Source organism: Myxine glutinosa, chromosome 4, assembly GCF_964187855.1.
Source record: "Myxine glutinosa chromosome 4, kmMyxGlut1.1, whole genome shotgun sequence".
Lineage (NCBI taxonomy): Eukaryota > Metazoa > Chordata > Myxini > Myxiniformes > Myxinidae > Myxine > Myxine glutinosa.
In genome coordinates this window covers 142494396-142516556 of record NC_136264.1, presented here as the reverse complement: position 1 = coordinate 142516556, position 22161 = coordinate 142494396, and the positions used below count along the sequence as shown (strand labels likewise).

General features: G+C 46.9%; 1 protein-coding gene across 1 annotated transcript in view; it reads left to right on the top strand.

Moving 5' to 3' along the window:
- LOC144891651 (bone morphogenetic protein receptor type-1B-like) overlaps positions 1 to 22161 on the top strand; it is a 129378-nt gene that overhangs the window by 34852 nt on the left and 72365 nt on the right. Inside the window, exon 2 of the mRNA XM_078775314.1 lies at positions 16414 to 16475. Within this exon, the coding sequence (XP_078631440.1) occupies positions 16439 to 16475 (37 nt within the window). The 5' untranslated portion in view covers positions 16414 to 16438. The remainder of the gene's footprint in view (positions 1 to 16413; positions 16476 to 22161) is intronic.

The window sequence follows — 22161 nt, the reverse complement described above, 5'->3', positions numbered from 1 at the left end:
TTTTTCTGGTCTTCATCAATGATCTCTCTGACTCTCTTGAAAATCCTCTCTATCTCTTTGCTGATGACTCTACTCTCTGTCGCTCCATTCCTCATCCCTCAGATCGGCAGTCTGCAGCCTCCTCACTCTCTGCAGACCTGGACAAAATCACAGACTGGGCATACAAGTGGAACATGTCTTTCAAACCTGACAAATCTCACACTCTTATGATGTCTCTCCGAAAAGACCGACTGGACAACCCTCCCATCCACTTTCTGAATAATCCTCTCCAAGAAGTTCTGTCACTCAAGCTTTTGGGTCTCACTATCTGCCATGATCTTTCCTGGGAAAACCACATTTCAAATCTGGCCTCCAAAGCCAGTCGCCGACTGGGCATCCTCCGTCGTGCGAAGTCCTTCCTTGGCACACCTGAGCTCCTCACCACATACAAGACTTTCATCCGCAGCTCTATGGAATACTGCTCTCCCCTCTGGGCTGGTGCTCCTGCCTCACACCTAGCTCGTCTTCACGCTGTTGAAACCAAAGCGTTCAGAATCATTGGAATCTCCCGCGATGAAGCTAACTCCGAGGGCCTTTCACTCACTCACCGCAGGCAGGTTGGTGGTCTTTCCGTCTTCTACCGACTCCTCTCCGGCCTTGCCACCCCAGCTCTCTCTGGGCTCTGTCCACCAAATATTCCTGCAGGTCGCACAATATCTGCCTGCAACCCTCTTACGGTTAAACTGCCAAAATCAAGACTCTCTGTTCACCTTCACTCCTTCTTTCCTCTTTTCTCCCGCCTCTGGAACAAACTCCCTCACTCTCTTCAATCCCACTCCTCCCTCCAGGTCTTTAAAACAGCTGTTCACCACCGTCTCTTATCTTCCCCCATCCAAATCCTTGATCTTTTCTTCCCCTGCTAATTTCACCCCAAATCCACTTTTTTGAAATACCAACTTGTTTCCTGGAAGTCCTTGGTGTCCTTGTGTTTTATACTTCTCCCACCCCCCGCCCCCTTCCCCCAAGCCCTCTCCCTCCCACACATCTCCCGATGTCCCTGCTCTCAAATGTTGTGTTTGTGTGCTTCCCCTTCTCTTCCCATCTTGTCTACCGCTCCCTCTTTTTATATATTTTGTTTGTCTGTTTGATTTGTTTGTGTGATAAATGTTAGCTCTTTCACGAGCTTTCACGAGCTCTTTCACGAGTTTGAATTCTGTATTCAAAAAAATAAAAAAATAAAAAATAAAATCGAATAAATCAATAATAAATATATATGGAGTGATAGTGTATTCAGGTGACTGATATTATTTTCAGCAGTAGAACATCAACAAGATAACATTTAGTTCTGCTTTCCATTGTCATATTTGAGTCTCTGTACTCTAGCATTTAAACTTCAGCCTGCTGTCATACTGTCATAGTAATACTATATGTACACCTGACAATTACACTAACCATTTTGTATTCTTTTTTCACAGGTGTGATGGCTGTACCAATGACTCAAAAGTACTTAATGTAGTGTAGTATTCTTCTACAAGACAAAATGAGTAACATAGAAGGTTGGGGTCGTGGTGATGGTGGAGTGATGGTAACACAGTAGAAAATGCTCCTCTGAAAAAGGTTTCTTGGTCCAATCCATCTTGCATCGTCCACTTAACAAACAAAGATCCTGAATCAAACTTTGTCTCCGCAAAGGATGATTCTTCATGACAGACACTGCAAAGAGCGGGGCAAATATTAGAAACGATGCATTCATTATTGATATTTGCTGAAGACATTCCCAGTGGACAATACCCTGTTGTACACTACCATAGGCTATGTTGGTCCAGATTCACACTGAAGAGAGATCTAAATGCCAGAGAAAACATAAAAGCAGTGAACCCAAAGCAGAATGTACAACCACAAAATAGAATACAACAAAAAAACAAGAGGCATTTTAAGGCCATTTTCCCTGCAAGAGCAGGGGTTAGCCTTGCGGGCCCCATGACATTCTTCTCCATTTTGCCCTATTTTCTGCATCTCTCCTTGTTAACCCCCTTGCCCGCATTTCTTCTTCGACCATCTTCAGCCAAGTCTTTCTCGGTCTTCCCTGTCCTCTACTTCCTTCTACATTCATTTCCATCACTCTTCTCAACCAGTCACTTTCATACTTCCTCAACACAAGACCAAACCATCTCAAACTCTTTCTCTTCACAGCATTCATCACAGGCTCTATTCCCATCATCTTTCACAATTCATCATTTGTCTTCCTCTCTCTCAACGACACTCCACACATCCACCGAACCATTCGCATTTCCACCCTTTCCAGCCTTCGTTGCTGCTCTACTTTCATTACCCATGTCTCACTCCCATAAATCATAACACTTCTCACACATGCAACATACACCTTTCCCTTCAGCTTCAACGACACTCCCCTCATCGTCAGCACACCACTCAGTTCCCGAAACTTCTTCCATGCACATCTCACTCCAGCAACCGTTGCCGAATCTGATCCACCTTCTCCATTCAGCATGTCTTCTAGGTAACAAAATGTTTTCACACCTTCCAGCTTCACGCCGTCTCCAAGATCCAACTCAACATTTCCTCCATCTGCATCTCCCTCTGTGCACACCTTACACACAAATGTAGCTGCCACACTGGTTAATGACCCTCTCAAACCACTACATTTTGATGAACGCACTCAGCGCACATTGTACATTGAATGGAATTCACTCCGACACCCTTCCTGCACACAGCACACGGCCACTTCCCAGTTCTTTCCACCTCACTACATGCTTTACCACTGGCCATCACCTTCGTTTTTCCGATATTCACCTTCAGACCTTTTGTCTCCATACATTCCTTCCACTTGTTCATCTTCTCCTTCAGTCCATCCATACTTTCTGCAATCAACACCAGATCATCTGCATACAACAACTCCCATGGTAAACCCCCCTTTACGTTCCGAGCCAGCACCTCCATCACAGCTACAAATAGTAGTAGACTTAGTACCGACCCCTGATGCACTCCCACCTTCACCTCAAACTCACCACTGTTCCCGTCCTTCGTCCTTGCAGCTGTGCACGCTCTTTTGTACATTGTGTTACGTGGTCCCCTCGGTGACTACCTGGTCTCGGTGACCCCCGGACCGTGAGAGGAACTTCGCCAGACAGTGGTATTATATATGCGCTTTCGCAACGCAATCCCTAGGAATTCCACCCAAGAGAAAACTGATTTTCAATGATATATTTCAATGGTAATGATACCATACAATTTCAATGATACAATCAAGGATATATTCCCCGAGCAATCCACCATCCACAATTCACACTCAACAATCAATCCCCTAGATGATTAAGATGGCCATCTTACATACGTGTGTCCCCTTTTGTACTCACGACCCCCTTTGGTCTCTGTCCCTCACAATGTCTCTGGGCCCCTCCTGACCAAGATGATGGTCGGCTTCGCCGCACTCGGGCGGTTGAACGAACCCCGGGTGGACGTTTTTCCACCGGGCATGTATCGTACCGGGAACCAAGGTTGTAGCCCCCTCTTGGCCACGCGAAGCGGGTACTGTACAGCAGGCAAAAGCCACACGCCGCTTGCAACGCGTGTTAGGCCCCAACGTGCGACCCGTACGCGTCTTTGTAGACGGTGCCGCGAACGGTGCCAGACGCTGGGTCGGTGCACGGCCACACGGCAGCTTGACGTGTCCACCGGGCAGGTATCCATCCCGGTAACTCCTCTCGCCAGACGGGCTCGGGAACGCCGCTTTTCCACACGGCTCAATCTCGATCCCACCTCTCGTCGGAGCGGGGCAAGGAAGAAGAATCCTCGTCGCTTCTCTCGACCTCGTGTCTTTCTCCTTCCGTTTCCGGTCTCTTTTTCCAGAAGGGCTCCTGACCCTCCAACCACAACAACCCTTAATCGACTACACATTGATAAGCAAAGACCTGAATAGTAATTCACATACATTCCCATAAATATGTAACACTCCCCCCCTTCAAGAAAGAAAGTGTGAACCCAGCGAAAACTTTCTTTGCCGGCCAACTTGGATAAACAAACCAGATAACTCAACCCCCAAATCATCAGTTCCCCTGGGCAACAATTATCACAACTCAAAAATAAAGCAACAAAATTTCACAAAACCCCCAGAGATTTTCAAAGGTAATTCACTCTGGACAAAGCACCAGCAACGACATTGTCCCTGCCCTTTACATGTTCAATTTCCCGTTGGACTCCTGCCAAGCCAAACTCCATCTCATGACCCTCTGACTTTGACTGTCAGTTTCTTGTGAATGAAGGTTAAGGGGTTGATCAAAGATCCAAAGTTAAGCAACTCGATAGCACTTTTTTTGGGAGGCCAAGCCGAGTATTCACTACATGGATGCCTTTAGGAACGTGGAGTTCACGGTTAGTCCGTGCAGGAAAGTTCTCTACATGGACGCCTTGAGGAACGTGGAGTTCACGGTTAGTCTGTGCATGAAAGTTCACTACATGGACGCCTTTAGGAATGTGGCGTTCACGGTTAATCCGTGTAGGAATCTTGGCTCGGCGGCTCCGCCGCATTCAGTGCTTCAGCTTTTCAGAACTTCCCTAATAATTATGGTGGGACCGCTTGTCACTGTAGTCCCATGAATAGCGGTCTCCTTCTCGGCCACTACTTTGCCAATCCTTCCTTCGGGAGCTGACGTAACTCAGGGAGCCTCCATAATTATATTGATTGCGGCCCCCACCAAAACTACCGCCCAGTTGTACTCTCCTGTAGACCTCTCGACGCCTACGAAATGCCTTCCCTACTGTTATGGTCCGACCCTCCAAATCCTTGCCATTCCAATTCTTCTCTGCCTCTCTGGCGTCTTTTGTGCTTGCAAACATGACAAAGCCGAACCCTCTTGACTGTTGCGTTTCCCTGTCTCTTATCAACCGCACTTCCACCAGCGGCCCATATCTGTTGAAGACAGAGGTCAGAACCTCTTCCTCTGTTTTGAAGTTCAGTCCCCCTACAAATAACTTGGTACTTTTGTCGCCATCCCGAGCTGGTGTGGTGTTATTTTCCCTGCTGGGCTCTTTACCAACCCTCAGGTTACCATAAACTTGACCCCCGGCCAAATCATTCCCGATAACCACAGATACACCCTCTACAGGAAGTGTGGCTTGTAAACCGACGGTGACCGGTCCTGACACCAAATCGGACTCCAAATGGATGACATGAAGTGGAGCACTAACACCGCCCCCGATCCCCTGTAAACGAACACTATCCCCCGTTGCCGTCTCCTCGGACCATGGCAAAATGCCTTCAAGCATTAAAGATTGATGTGCTCCTGTGTCCCTCAATATCCTAACCGGTCTCCGGTTAGTCGAGGCTCCATCCAGTGACACAAACCCCTCTGAAATAAATGGTTGGTAACCCTTTTGATGGCGATTTCTCACAATGGCCATTGCATTTGGAGTCGTACTAGTCGAACTCCGCTCCTGATTTTCCTTTTTCAGGGCATAACATTGGGACATCACATGTCCAGGTTTCTTGCAAAAAGCGCAAGTAGGCCCGGAGGAAAAACTCGTGGTCTGCCTCGGGCCCCCCGGAAAATAAGTTTGTCTTGGGCCCGTAGCCCTCTGATTTCTAACAGTTGGGGTATCATAGTTGTCCCCATAATCATCTCGAGGCCGCCGCCATGTAAGGTCGTCCGGGTGTTCCATAACTCCCCTGCTGAAGTCTAGGCGAGGAGTTAGGTTTGTGGACCCCTATTCGGTGGGTTAAGGCATAATCATCTGCCATGGTGGCTGCGTCCCACAACTTTGGTACTTTCTTTTCCTGCAGGTACACTTTGATGTCCTCGTGGACACACTGCTGAAATTCCTCCACCAGGATCAAGTCACGCAATGTTTCGAAGTCTTTCCCGACTCCTTTTGACTCACACCACCGATCAAACATGTTTTCTTTCACTCTGGCAAACTCCACATGGGTCTCACTCTCCCTCTTCCTGGCATTGCTGAATTTTTGCCTGTAAGCTTCCGGAACCAACTCATAGGCTTTGAGGATGTGCTTCTTCAGTACCTCATAATCTGCACATTGGTCCATTGGTAGCGCCGAATAAATCTCTTGAGCTTTTCCCACCAGCACACTTTGCACTAGTATGGTCCAGGCCTCCTCCGGCCAGTTTAATTGTCGAGCCACTTTCTCAAAGTGTGGAAAAAATTTCGCGACTTCCTTTTCACTGAACGGTGGAACCAGCCTCACATGTCTGCCCACATCCCAGGTTTTCTGGTTAGGTGTCGACCCCGTCAGCAAGGGTGGTGCCTCTCCCCGTTCTCTCATTAAATCCAGCTCCTTGAATTTAATCTCTTGCTGAAGCGCCAGATCACGTTCCTTCAACTCCCTTTCGGCTTTTCTCTCCTCTGCTTCGAGTTCCCTGGCAGCTCTCCTCTCCTCTGCTTTTCTCCCTTCTAACCTTTCCTGGAGTTCTCGTTCCACTCTCCTTTCCTCTGCTTGTTTCTCTTCTCTCCTCTCTTCTGCTTTCCTTTCTTCTTCTGCCCTTTCCTTTTCTGCTTTCCTTTCTTCTTCTTTTAACCTTTCCTGGAGTTCTCGTTCCACTCTCCTTTCCTCTGCTTGTTTCTCTTCTCTTCTCGCTTCTGCTTTCCTTTCCTCTTCTGCTCTTTCCTTTTCTGCTTTCCTTTCTTCTTCTTTGATCCGTTCCTGGCTCCGTAATTGCAACTCCAGTTTCCGGAGCTCAACATCTTCTGGTTCTTCGGGTAGCCACTCCCAGGCTAACTCGTCCCATGTTCCTAATCCCACCATAGATTGTATCACCGTGGCCTGCAACTCTGCCTTCCTCAAATTAGTTCGGACCTCCAAGTTAAAATGTTTGGCCAATTTCAAGAGGTCCGACTTTAGTAACGCTCGGAACTGTGCCTCACTCGGGGTTACCACAAAGTTCTGTGCCACAAACGCCATGGTGCCTATCGTTAACACCTGTTAACCTTCACCCAATACTTTACCCCCAATTTCCCCAAAAATTTACCAATTAATACTTAATTAATAAATTTTAATTACTAAAAATATTATTTTATTATTTTATACAATTTTAGATCCCGGACGAGCCCCCAATTCTGTTACGTGGTCCCCTCGGTGACTACCTGGTCTCGGTGACCCCCGGACCGTGAGAGGAACTTCGCCAGACAGTGGTATTATATATGCGCTTTCGCAACGCAATCCCTAGGAATTCCACCCAAGAGAAAACTGATTTTCAATGATATATTTCAATGGTAATGATACCATACAATTTCAATGATACAATCAAGGATATATTCCCCGAGCAATCCACCATCCACAATTCACACTCAACAATCAATCCCCTAGATGATTAAGATGGCCATCTTACATACGTGTGTCCCCTTTTGTACTCACGACCCCCTTTGGTCTCTGTCCCTCACAATGTCTCTGGGCCCCTCCTGACCAAGATGATGGTCGGCTTCGCCGCACTCGGGCGGTTGAACGAACCCCGGGTGGACGTTTTTCCACCGGGCATGTATCGTACCGGGAACCAAGGTTGTAGCCCTCTCTTGGCCACGCGAAGCGGGTACTGTACAGCAGGCAAAAGCCACACGCCGCTTGCAACGCTTGTTAGGCCCCAACGTGCGACCCGTACGCGTCTTTGTAGACGGTGCCGCGAACGGTGCCAGACGCTGGGTCGGTGCACGGCCACACGGCAGCTTGACATGTCCACCGGGCAGGTATCCGTCCCGGTAACTCCTTTCGCCAGACGGGCTCGGGAACGCCGCTTTTCCACACGGCTCAATCTCGATCCCACCTCTCGTCGGAGCGGGGCGAGGAAGAAGAATCCTCGTCGCTTCTCTCAACCTCGTGTCTTTCTCCTTCCGTTTCCGGTTTCTTTTTCCAGAAGGGCTCCTGACCCTCCAACCACAACAACCCTTAATCGACTACACATTGATAAGCAAAGACCTGAATAGTAATTCACATACATTCCCATAAATATGTAACAATTGCCATTACTACTCTGATCAACCATTCCTCCACTCCTAACTTCCTCAATGCCCATGTCAATACTTCACGTGGAACCCTATCGAATGCTTTATCCAGATCAACAAACCCAAGAAACAACTTCTTCCTCTTCTCCATGTACTTCTCCTGCAACTGCCTCACAATAAAAAGCGTGTCTGTCATTCCTCTTCCTGCCATAAATCCAAACTGCATTTCGTCAATCTTCACTTTCTTCCTTATCCTCCTCTCCAACACCCTTTCCAATACCTTCATTCCATGCTCCAATAACTTTATCGCTCGATATGAGCCACTGTCCAGAGGGTCACCTTTCCCCTTGTATGGAGGGACGAGGGTACTCAGTTCCCAATCCACTGGAATGCGACCTTCTTTCACCACCAGATTGCAGATCTTTGTCATTCTCTTCACACCCCAATTTCCCGCTGCCTTCAACATATCTCCCACAACTCCCATCAGTCCTCCCGCTTTTCGACTCTTCATTGCTTTTATCGCTTCCTCAACTTCCTTCTCGGTTACCTTCTCTGCCGGTCCTAAAACTCGGTTACTCTCTATGTTGCCATCCCATTCATTCTCTGCATTCAACAGTATTTCCATATATCTCTTCCATCTTCCTTTAATTGCATCTGGGTCCACAACGATTTGTCGCACTTCATCCTTCAATCAACTCACCCCCATCACATCCCACCTCTCTTTCGCTATCTGCTTTGCAATCTTGAATACCACTCTCTGACCCTCTTCCGAATCCAAGCGTTCTCCGAACATTTTCCTGCATGCCTCCTGTGCCTTTGCTACCTCTTTCTTTGCAGCCTTCTTGGCTGCCTTATAACTTTCATGCCCTGCCTTTTCTGCCCCCATACCCTTCGCCTTATGCCACTCCTTGAACTTCTTCCTCTTCTCGTCAATCTTCTTTCCAACTTCATCATCCCACAACCATGTTTCCGAGTGCCTCGGTGGTCCTTTTGTCCATCCACATACCTCACCAACGGCTCACAACAGACTATCTTTCATTGACATCCAACCACTTTCAAGCTCAACCACATCATCCTCTACCCTACTCAGCCTCTCTTTTAATACCTCCCTCGCTGTCACCTCTTTCAACCTCCACACCTTCATTCTCGGTTGGTACTTCACCCGCCGAGCTTTCCTCGCACTTTTCACCCTTATGTCGCAGACAACCAAGTGGTGCTGTGAAACAGCCTCCTCCCCCGGGATCACCTTTGTGTCCCGTAGGTGCCCCCTATCTCGCCTACGCACCAGCAGGTAGTCAACGGTTGTCGTCGACCCACCTGACGTGTATGTAACAAGCTTATTATCCTCTTTCTGGAACTGAGTATTACAAATCAACAAATCAGCTACATCAGCAAACTCCAAAACCCTTTCACCTTCTCCATTTCTCACATCATATCCGTAACCCCCATGAACTCCCTCAAAACCATCCATACTCCTTCCCACATGTCCATTTAGGTCTCCACCTACCACAACAACTTCCTTATCTTTCACGTTTTCCATCAGCTTCTCTATCACACACCAGAACTTGTCCTTCTCTTCATCGCTCCGACCAACCTGCGGAGCATATCCCGAGATGACGTTCACCAAGAGCTTTCCAATCATCATTTTCACCATCATCAACCTTTCACTCACTCTAGTCACACTCACCACACTGTCTACAAACTCCTCAGAAAACAGGACACCAACACCATTCACGCCTTCTGGGCACCCTTGCCACACAAACTTGTATTTCTGTCCCTGCCTACCCTTCACCATTCTCACAACCACTTCCCTTCCATCTCGTCTCCTGCACACAACATATGTCCACTCTTCTTCTGACCAATACTTCCACCACTTCTCCTGATATCCCTGTCATTGTCCCTACATTCCATGTCCCAAACCTCAGAAACCGATCTCCACGTCGGGCAGCAGACGTTTCGTCGTCATAAATGGAGTGATTTCCACCCTTGCTTCGATCGGGTTCCCCACCTTGAGTTTTGACGAGCGGGAGTGAGGTCCCCCACGGGGTACTTCGGGCTGTACCCTGCCCATATGTAGTTGTAATTGTCGTGGTTCTCTTTTTGAGGCATTGTTTGTATGGCCGGATGCCCTTCCTGACGCCAACCCTTTTAGTCGCCTCTTATGACATGCAGGGATACGGTGTACCTATTCTAAACCGGGGTACACACAAAACAGAATGTACAATCCAAAAATATTTTACGACCTAGACCCCGTTAACTTCCAGGGTATTGGAAAAGCTCTGCATCTTACTGTAAAAAAAAAGACAGGTATATGGTAATGAAGAAGAAAACACAAGGGAAACACTGTCTTGTACAATGCACTGATCTGTTTAAAGACTTGGAATATGTCTGTTAATTCAGACAAATCTCACACTCTCACTATGACTCTCTGAAAAAAACCGTATGGCAAACCTTTGCATCTATTTTTTAAATAATCCTCTATATGAAGTTCAGTCACTCAAGTACAAAGAGTCCTTCCTTGGCACACCTGAACTCTCATCCACCTACAAGGCCTTCATCCATAGATTGATGAAGTACTGCTGTCCCATCTGGGCTGGTTCCCCTGCCTCACACCTTGCTCAGTTTGATGCTTTTGAAACCAAGGCCTTCAAGATCATTGGAATCTCCCACGCTGAGGTTGAGTTTATCACTCGAGACATATTCAGGTTGATTTTTTTTTTTTTTGGATACAAGATCGAGGCTCGTGTAAGAGCTAAAATTAATCACAAAAAAACAAACCGACACATAAACCTTGATAAAGGGAGCGGGAGACAAGATGGGGAGAGATAGGGAGCACACAAGTACAATAGTAGAGAACAGGGACATCGGGAGATCTGTGGGGGGAGGGAGAGGGCTTGGGAAGGGAGGAGGGGAGGGGGGTGGGAGAAGTATAAAACACATGGATACTTCTGGGACTTCCAGGAAAGAAGTCGGAATTTCAAAAAAGTGGATCTGGGGTGAATTAACCGGGGTAGAAAAGATCTTGGTTTTGGATTTTTTTTTTATTTTTATTTTTTGTATACTGAATCGAGGCTCGTGAAAGAGCTAGATGGGGGAAGATAAGAGATGGTGGTGAACAGCTGTTTTTAAGACATGGAGGGAGGAGTGGGATTAAAGAGAGTGAGGGAGTTTGTTCCATAGGTGGGAGAAAAGAGGAATGAAAGAGTGAATGTGAGCAGAGAGTCTTGATTTTGGCAGTTTCACCATAAGAGGGTTGCTGGCAGATCTTGTGCGACCTGTAGGAATATATGGGGGACAGAGCAGAGACAGAGCTGCGGGAGCTAGGCCGGAGAGGAGTCGGTAGAAGACAGAAAGACCACCAACCTGCCTGCGATGAATAAGTGAAAGGCCCACGGAGTTTGCTTCATCGCGGGAGATTCCAATGATTCTGAACGCTTTGGTTTCAACAGCATGAAGCCGAGCTAGGTGTGAGGCAGGAGCACCAGCTCAGAGGGGAGAGCAGTATTCCATTGAGCTGCGGATGAAAGCCTTGTATGTGGTGAGGAGCTCAGGTGTGCCAAGGAAGGACCTCGCATGACGGAGGATGCCCAGTCGGCGACTGGCTTTGGAGGCCAGCTTGGAAATGTTGTTTTCCCAGGAAAGATCATGGCAGATAGTGAGACCCAAAAGCTTGAGTGACAGAACTTCTTCAAGAGGATTGTTCAGAAAGTAGATGGGAGGGTTATCCAGTCGGTCTTTTCGGAGAGACATAGTGAGAGTGTGAGATTTGTCAGGTTTGAAAGACATGTTCCACTTCTTTGACCAGTCTGTGATTTTGTCCATGTCTGCAGAGAGTGAGGAGGCTGCAGACTGCCAATCTGAGGGATGAGGTATGGAGCGGCAGAGAGTGGAGTCATCAGCAAAGAGATAGAGAGGATTTTCCAGAGAGTCGGAGAGATCATTGATGAAGACCAGAAAAAGCACCAGGACCAGAACACTGCCTTGGGGAACTCCAGCCTGAACAGGAACGGGAAATGAGAGAAATCCATTCAGGGCCACACGTTGACTACGACCAGAGAGGAAGTCCACAAGCCATGCGTGGAGATTTCCATGGATACCATAGGAGGACAGTTTGGTGAGCAAAGCGGGTTGCCAGACCGTATCGAAGGCACGTGATATGTCAAGGGAGAACAGCTCTAATTTCCTGTTTGACATTGAGGACCTCCATCCATTGTTGAGACAGCAGAAGCAGCATGTCCAGAGTAGAGTGACCTGGTCTGAATCCAAATTGATGATCAGAGATCAAGCCATTGGAGAAGAGGAAGGATTTGATATCCGAAGCAATGATGGATGCCATGCCTTTGCTGATGATTGGGAGCAGGCTGATTGGTCTGTAGTTGCAAGGATCTGTTTTTGCACCTTATTTGTGTAAAGCGGTAATGTTGGCTGATTTCCAAGCTGAAGGCAGATGACCTTGAGCAAAAAAGAGGGTGAAGAGAACAGAGAGAGGGTGTGAAAGAGTGGCAGAGCAGGATTTTGGACCCGTGGGCTGATGCCGTCAGGTCCAGTTGCAGAATCGGAGTCGAGGATTGACAGAAACTTCTCCACCTTGTCAGGAGAGAAGGATACAGTTCAGGAGCAGCTGAGTACGACTGGGTACGGTGGGTACAGAGAAAGACGGGTTTGGAACACAAGATTTTGATGCAAACGCAGAGTTGAGGCATTCAGCTTTTTCACGTGCTTCGTCAGCTGTGTAGGCATTTGAGGTAAAGGAGGGGATGGAGGAGGAACAAACACCAGAAACAGATTTGACAAGACGCCACTCGGATTTGGAAGAGGAACTTTACTTTTGGTCTGGGGACTTGATGGGAAGGGAAGGGGGGGACTTGTGTTTGGTCGTGGGACTTGAGGGGGAGGGCTGGTTCGACTTGCATTTGGTAGGGGGACCTGAGGGGAAGAGGTATATGGAGAGAGAAGGGAGGGTTACCTAGACTGTAGGTTTAAGTTTACATAGCGTCTAGCTTTATTACCTTTCACAGCTCATGGAGGTATATAAGCGAGAGGGGGGACTTGAGGCGAAGGGGTTAATCTACCCCCTTTTTCCTCATGGAGGCTAAGGAGGCTTAAGCGAGAAGAGGACTTGAGGGAGGCGGTTAACCTCCTACAGTTTCATCGGCAGGCCGATTCATCAGTGTTTGCTGTCCCTCGGATGGATATAAAACTGGACCTGCCATCTGCCAGCATTAGTGCAGGATTAAATGAAATAGGGTACGTTCAAACAGCACATTCAAACTGCACGTACCATTTTTGAAGAGATTATAAAATGGGCTTCCTTTGAGGGATGAGATTCGTACTGCAACTGTCACCCCGTGTACCCGCTATCATGGAACTCTCCGAGGCGGTAATAAAGGCACTTTATTAAATAAAGTTGGTATTAAATAAAGGCACATTTTGGTTGTCATTAAAATAAAGCCATCGTCTAAGGTGCTGCCTTCACTTCCCCTCCCCTCATGCTCACCTCCTCCCAAACCCCTCTCTCCTCGTCCCCCATACAACTCCCCGGATGTCTCCTGGCGGTGTTCGTGCCTTTATTGAATTACAAATAGAATGCGATAAGCTCTAGAATCTCTTATCCTGAGCCGAATTAAAAGATTTAAACTACGAAATTGAACTTATCAGCACTTCCTACTGCTAAAAAGTGGTCATTTACTATAAAAGAAGTGTCTCCGGACATCTCCAGGTAGTGTTTATTATGACAGGGCATATCTTAAGCGCCATTTCAGCCACATGATTACTTAACCTCTTGAAACCTGGTGGCCGGTTTACGGCCGCTATTCAAATCTCCATATACACTCCGGACACCACATGCTTTATTTATGACTGACATATTTTAAATGGCAGAATGACTGACATACACCGACATTTATTATTATAGATTACAGATTATCCCTCCTTGTGCTGGCTGAGCAGTTATCCTTTGAGCCTTTGAGCCTAGTGTTGGCTTAGCAGTTAAGGTGCCAGCTTGGGATCGCCCGGTCGATCGCTGAATTAATACCAGGGGGTATTAATTCTCCTCCAGACTCAGCCTGTCATCCTTCTGAGGTCGGCAAATTGAGTACCAGTTCACTGGTAATTCCCTGTGTGTCGCAAGAGGCGACTAACAGGGTTGGCTGCAGGAAGGGCGGCCGGCCGTAAAACATCGCTTCAAAAAGGGGACCACGGTGCCCGAAAAAAGGCCAACACCTGCTCTGCGGGGAAAAATGGCCTCCAAAGGCGGTTCCTCCCATTCTGTTAGGCACATAAGTCAACACAAATTTAACTCTGTCCTCGACCATCTTTTCCAGATTTTCTACTGCAACTATAATGTATTCTGCCTCATTGAGATGCTTCTTTTGAAAGTACACTTGGGTCTGTCTTTATTTGTTTTTCCCACTGGGGTTCATTTATATGCTTGTTTTGATATTCTGAAAACATTCCCCAAGACATTGACATATCTCCCCTTCCTCACAAAGGTGGTGAATGGATGAGCATTGAAACTGCAAGGGAACTCATGCTATTATAAAATTGAGATCTACCAGTTTCCCATTGGTCTGCTTAATTCTCAATGTATAACGGAATCCATATGCTGCATGACAAAATCAGTTGTTATCACTCTGAAGAGTACAGGATATTGGACTCTTGTAGTGACATCAAAAGTCCTTTCGTTTCTTTGTCAATTTTGACAGAATACTGGGTATTTTGGTAGAGACATCTGATGACGATTTATTTCAGGAAAGCCATACATCTGCAACATCTTTCACAGTTAGTCACAACCAAAACTATCAAATGCTTTATTTAAGTCTACGAAGTTGAAAATCACCTGAGTTTGCCATTCATTATTTTGCTCCATGATGTTACGAGAAGTCAATATTTGGTCAATGCATGACGTGCCGGGGTGCAATCCTGCTTATTCCTCTCATAAACTTTCATCAACACATTTCCTCACTCGATTGAAGATTACAGCACAAAAGACTTTCCATGGCACAGACGGCCATGTAAACCCCCCTGGGCCCCCTCCAGTTTGCAGTTCTGGAGGTCTACTTTCTTGGGAAGCTTTACGATGACCCCTCTCCTATACTCTTTGGGTGTCCTGCTTTCCATCTCAGGTTGAAGAACTGTAGCAGTGTTTGGAGATTTGATTCTCCACTGGCTTTCAATCATTCCGGTGCCCAGGAATAATTCTGGTGGAGGTTACAATCTCACAACGCCCTTCGCAAAGAGTAGGCGAGGTATGCACTACCTTGGCCATATTCTAAATTCCTGCCCTAACCTACAGGGGGAACCCTTGCGAGAAATAATGCTAACCCACAGAAACATGCTGCATATGAACGACAACGACATCCATTTTAAATGGCAGATTTTTTTCCTCCACACCCACTCCATATGCCACATACATTCATTCCTCTTCCTTCTCCTTTGGGCTACCGCCTCTCAATCTCATTTCCCTCTCTCCTTCCTCTTCCTCAACTTCCCTTCCCCTACACTCACTCCTCTTCATTTATTCAACATATAATATATATATATACTAGTGGGGTCACCCGTGGGAATTCCACGGGCATGGACGTGTGTGACATATATATATATATATACATATATATATATATAATTATATATATATATCCACCCCACTTGTTTACTGAATCTGGTACTTGGCTCCAAATGGCGTGAGTAGAGTCATAATATGGTCAATACAACAATACGAGGGTCATACAAAATGTTCCTAGAAATTTTTTTTTCAAGATATGAACATATATGATTAGTTACAGAATATTAAGATAAAAATACCTACAATGCAAGTAGAAAAATAACCCGAACACCCTCATAATTGTTTAACTCGCGGGGAATAAAAGTTTAGGTTTTCCAGGATTTTCAAAACACCACCAAGCCCCGTTGTCGAGCATGTCCAAGTTTCCCCTGTAATTCTACAAACATAATTGCTCTTGTACAGAACAAAATAACATTACTGTATTGCAAGAACATTCCAAGTCCAATCATGTGCCTTATCACGACATAACCTTGAAAAGCTTTGAAATTTCCTCCCAGTTTCAAAGAACAGCGCGTTGGAGTATGAGATATGGAATAATTCATTCCCAGACCAGACATAAAACGTCCATCCTTCACAATAGCATACACAACTATGCGCAGTGTGAGTTCAGTTCTCGCACACAGTGGTATGTATTATTACATTTCAACAGTGCTGTCTTTGTCTTATGCCATACTTACTCGCATAAACTTATTTATAATTATAGAGTTCATTTGTCTGCCTTTCATGATCTGTTGATAAAATCAAGTATGCTTCAAAATTATTCCAAATTATTGTTGTGGAATGATCGAGATTTTCAAAAACTACTTTATGCTCATCGATAACACTAAAATACACTACCATTGCTTCTGTGTCGATGCTCATTGATACTTTGTAACGATTACAGGTAACTTTGTGCCTTTTCGTAGGTTATCTTCGGGTGATGAATCAACAATGCTGACTTCTTACATGCATCATTACATACTCATAGGTAAGTTTTAAAACAAAATCAATAAAACGTTTTTTATTCCTACTGCTGTTAAAATATATGATCCAAAAGAACAGTTATTGCAACCATTTTTTTTGCTTGGAGTACTCAGTAAAAATCAACAGACTCGAAAGACAATGAAAGTTCTCTTTTACCTGTTAATCTCAGGCCCTTTTACGAAGAATAGTATATGTGTGTCTGAGTGTGTGTGTGTGTGTGTGTGTGTGTGTGTGTGTGTGTGTGTGTGTGTGTGTGCGCGCGCGTGTGCAGTTTGATAGAAAGGTAGGTGGTGTGGTCATGCTGGTTGGTAGATTGATGTATTTAAGGGTAAGATGTGAATGATTTAATGATATTATCATATTATCGAGTGTGTAAGGAAAGTTATAAATATATGATAACACATTAAATCCTATTGCGAGTAAAGTTGAAATAAGTGATGTTGCATTGATGGGTTGATTGACTGCCTGGACGCAACTGAGGTTGTGGATCTACTGATGTACCATCTATTGATGTGGATCCATGATCGAGGTTGTGGATCCGCCGTTTGGAGAGGTCCTGGGCTGAAAGGATCGAAACCTCGAGGAAGAACGGTACCCAGCTGATGATCCATGCAGTCGGGAAACGAGTCAATTGCTTACAGGTTAAGGTTCTTGCTTTAGGTGGAGAAACTATGTTTGAGGTTTACAATTTAAATAAAGTTGAATATGGGATGTTGTAAAATTAACATCATTTACAACAATCCTTTAAATTATTTATATTTAAGTTTAAGAACAACCGATACTGTACAATTAATTAAGTGTGTGTGTGTCTGTGTCTGTGTCTGTGTCTGTGAATAAAAGAGAGAGATAGAATTTTGAGGAACAGAAATGAAAAAATGAGATGTGTGTGTGTGTGTGTGTGTGTGTGTGTGTGTGTGTGTCTGTGTGTGTGTGTGTGTGTGTGTGTGTGTGTGTCTGCGTATGTGTGTATGTGAATGTGAATGTGTATTTGTGTCTGTAATGTATGTGTATGTGTATGTGTATGTGTATGTATGTGTGTCTGTATGTGTGTATGTGTGTATAATAATAATACATTTATTTTATATAGCGCTTTTCAAGAAGCCCAAAGACGCTTTGACAGAGTACAAAAAACAAGTGCAAAAAGACAAAAATCAATAGGTAAATAATCAAAGCAAAAGGAAGGAGAAGGAGAAGAGATAGTCAGGGGTTAAATGCTGTGGGTTAAATGTTGAATGCAGTGTTGAACAGGTGGGTCTTGAGTGATGTTTTGAATGTGGTGAGTGAGGAGGAGTCTCTGATGGTGTGAGGTAGTGAGTTCCAGAGGGTGGGAGCAGCGATGGAGAAGGCCCTGTCCCCCCAGGATCTGAATTTGGTCCGGATGGGGGGGGGGGGGGGGGGGGGGTCAGGAGGTTGGTACCAGCAGAGCGGAGGTTGCGGGTGGGAGTGTGTCTGGAGAGGAGGTCAGTCAGGTAGGATGGGGCCAGGTTATGGAGGGCTTTGTAGGTCAAGAGGAGGATTTTGTACTGGATTCTCTGGGGGATGGGGAGCCAGTGAAGCTTAAAAAGGATGGGGGTGATGTGGTCATGGGTCCGGGAATGGGTGAGTAGACGGGCAGCGGAGTTCTGAATGTATTGGAGTTTATTGGTGATTATTGAGGGTGAACCATAGAGGAGGCTGTTGCAGTAGTCCAGACGGGAGGTGATGAAGGCGTGGATGAGGGTTTCTGCAGCCGTGGAGGAGAGGGATGGACGGAGACGGGCGATGTTTTTCAGGTGAAAGTAGGCTGTCTTTGTGATCTGTTTAGTGTATTTGTCGAAGGAGAGGGTTTGGTCAAAGATGATGCCAAGATTCCGGATGTGAGGGGAGGTGGATACTGGGAAACCGTTGATGTTGAGGGCAAAGTTATGGGTGGATTTGGTGAGCGTTTTTGGGCCAATGATGATTATTTCAGATTTATCATAGTTAAGTTTGAGGAAGTTGATTTGAAGACAGGGTTTTATTTCAGTGATGCAGTTTGTCAGGATAGAGTGGGTGGCGGTGGAGATGGACTTGGTGGAGATGAAAAGCTGGATGTCATCGGCGAAGCAGTGGAATTGGAGACCATGACGGCGGATTAAGTGACCAAGGGGGGACAGGTACAGGATGAAGAGGAGGGGGCCAATAACTGAACCTTGGGGGACACCTTGGGGGAGGGGAGCAGTGTGAGATTTGCAGTTATTGATGGAGATGAACTGGCGTCTGTCAGAGAGGTATGATTTAATCCAAGAGAGGGCAGTGCCGGTAATGTGAAAGGTGGTTTCAAGTCGGGTGAGGAGGATGGTGTGATTGATGGTGTCAGAGGCGGCGCTGAGGTCGAGGAGGATGAGAATGTTGAGGTTGCCGGCGTCAGAGGAGAGGAGAAGGTCGTTGGTGATTTTGAGGAGAGCAGTTTCAGTACTGTGGTTGGAGCGGAATCCGGATTGGCATGTTTCATACAGGTTATTGGCAGAGAGGTGATGTTTGAGTTGAGTGGCTACAGTGCGTTCCAAAACTTTTGACAGAAAGGGTAGGTTGGAGATGGGTCTGAAGTTGTTTAGGGTGTCAGGGTTTAGTCCAGGTTTTTTCAGAATGGGGGTAACAGCAGCAATTTTGAGGGATGGTGGGACGATGCCTGTAGACAGGGAAGAGTTTATTGTTGCAGTGATAAGTGGAGAGAGAGCAGGAAGGGAGGCCTTGACAAAGCTGGAGGGGATGGGGTCAAGAGTGCAGGTGGCAGTTTTCATTCCTATGAGGAGTTCAGAGAGGTCAGTAGGGGAGACTGGGGAGAACTGAGACAGGGGTTGGCAGGATAAGGGGGGGCAGGTGGTTTGAGGGGGAGTGGGTGCAGTGGTGGTTAAGCTGTTGTAGATGTTGTCAATTTTGCTTTTGAAGAATGAAAGGAAGGAGATGCAGTTTTCTACTGTGAATGACTGGGTGGTGGTGTTCAGGGGGCTGAGGAGTTTGTTTATTGTAGAGAAGAGTGCTTTTGGGTTTCCAGAGCCAGAGTGGATAATTTGAGAGTAGTAGGCGGAGCAGTCGTGGGAGAGGGCATCTTTGTAGTGCTGTCGGTGGTCCTTGTAGGCTTGGGAGTGAATTGTGAGACCTGTTTTATTGCGGAGTCTTTCAAGTTGGCGAGCACGAGTTTTCATCAGGCGGAGTTCAGGGGTAAACCAGGGAGCAGAATGGGTGAAAGAAACTGTTTTGGTTTTTATAGGCGCAAGCTGGTCAAGGCAGGAGGAGAGAGTGTGGTTGTAGTAGTCAGTGAGGTCAGAAGGGGTGTGGAGGTTAACGAAGGGAGAAGTGGACATTTTTTCAGAGAGGGTGGATGAGAATGAGGTAGGTGAAAGAGCGTTTAGCTTATGGAAGTTGATAGTGCGATAATGCCTTGGTGCTGGGGTGGCGATGTTGATGGTCGTAGTGATGGCTAAGTGGTCAGAGAGGGTGAGGTCGGAGCCAGAGAGATGGTGCAAAATTAATCCAGTAGAGCAGACAAGGTCCAGAATGTGCCCACGCTTATGGGTAGGAAAGTTGACATGTTGAGTGAGGTTAAAGCAGGTGAGTAAATCAGTGAAGTCAGTGGCTTTGTGGAGTCAGTTGAGTCCATGTGGATATTGAAATCACCGAGGAGGAGGATTGAGGGGGAGAGGGAACAGAGCTGGGTCAGAAAGTAGGAGAAGTCAGACAGGAATGATGGGTGTGGTTTGGGAGGGCGGTAGACGACAGCCATGACTGACTGCGTGTGACCAGAGAGTTTAAAAGCCAGGTGTTCAAATGATGGAGCAGATGAGATGGAGATGAGGCTGGTCTTGATGTCCTGTCGGTGTATTACGGCAATTCCACCACCTCGGCCCTCCGAGCGTGGTTTATTGATGTATGAATATCCATTGGGTGTAGTGAGGTTGAGTGAGAAGTAGTCCAGAGGTTGTTGCCAGGTTTCAGTGAGACAGAGAAAGTCCAGTTTATTATCCAGAATGTAGTCGTTCAGGATGAGGCTTTTGTTGTTGAGGGACTGGGTATTGAACAGAGTGAGCTTCATGTTTGTTTGTATGGTGGGGATGAACTCAGGTGATTTAGCCAGGGTTTGCAGACAGGAGGTGCGATCGTGTGCGTTGCTGTGACCAGGTGCGCTGGGACGATGAGTGGGAGTGCGCTGGGACGATGAGTGGGAGTGCGCTGAGCCGACCAGAGTACGGGAATGAAGTGACCTGTTTGTAAGTAAACAAACTTACGACCAGAGCCTCTATGAATATATCTGGGTCGTCGCAGGAGTCCATGGTATTTGATTGCAGAGATGCAGGATGGGGTGGAGTAAGTGTTGAGCAGAAGTAGCCTTGCAGCGGAGTACCTTAGAGCCATGTCAGGCAGGAGCGAAGGGGACGAGGACAAGGCCAAGGTCGAGGAGGACGAATAGGCCTTGCCAGTGGAAGCGGCTTGCCAGAAGCGGCGAGCAAGACAGTAAAGGCCGAAGCGGCAGACGAGGCGCAGGACAGTTCGGGAGCGGGCCTGAGGCAACAGTGGAAGAGCCGGGCAGGCGAAGCCAGGAGCAGAGCCGGGACCGAGCAGAGAGCAGACCAACGGCCAAAATGCCGCCACGACCATCAGAAAAGCAGACTATGTACAATGACCCAGTCGGAGAAGCGGCGAGCAAGACAGTAAAGGCCGGAGCGGCAGACATGGTGCAGGACAGTCCGGGAGTGTGCCTGAGGCAACAGTGGAAGAGCCGGGCAGGCGAAGCAAGGAGCAGAGCCGGGACCGAGCAGGGAGCAGACCCAACGGCCAAAAAGCCGCCATGACCACCAGAAAAGCAGACTATGTACAATGACCCAGTCGGAGAAGCGGCGAACAAGTAACGCCAGCGTCCTCTCCAGACCGGACCGGAAGCGGAACTGATGTCTGTATGTGTATGTGTATGTGTGTGTGTGTGTCTGTCTGTGTGTGTGTCTGTCTGTGTGTGTGTGTGTGTGTGTGTGTGTGTGTATGTATGTGTATGTGTCTGTGGGTGTGTATGTGTGTGTGTGTGTGTCTGCGTATGTGTGTATGTGAATGTGTATTTGTGTCTGTAATGTATGTGTATGTGTATGTATGTGTATCTGTGTGTGTATGTGTATGTGGTGTTCTGTATTCCTCTCTGGTCGTAGTCAACGTGTGGCCCTGAATGGGTTTCTCTCATCTCCTCTTCCTGTTCAAGCTGGAGTTCCCCAAGGTAGTGTTCTGGGCCCTGTGCTTTTTCTGGTCTTCATCAATGATCTCTCTGACTCTCTTGAAAATCCTCTCTATCTCTTTGCTGACGACTCTACTCTCTGTCGCTCTATTCCTCATCCCTCAGATCGGCAGTCTGCAGCCTCCTCACTCTCTGCAGACCTGGACAAAATCACAGACTGGGCAAACAAATGGAACATGTCTTTCAATCCTGATAAATCTCACACTCTTACGATGTCTCTCCGAAAAGACCGACTGGAAAACCCTCCCATCCACTTTCTGAATAATCCTCTCCAAAAAGTTCTGTCACTCAAGCTTTTGGGTCTCACTATTTGCCATGATCTTTCCTGGGAAAACCATATTTCAAATCTGGCCTCCAAAGCCAGTCGCCGACTGGGCATCCTCCGTCGTGCGAAGTCCTTCCTTGGCACACCTGAGCTCCTCACCACATACAAGGCTTTCATCCGCAGCTC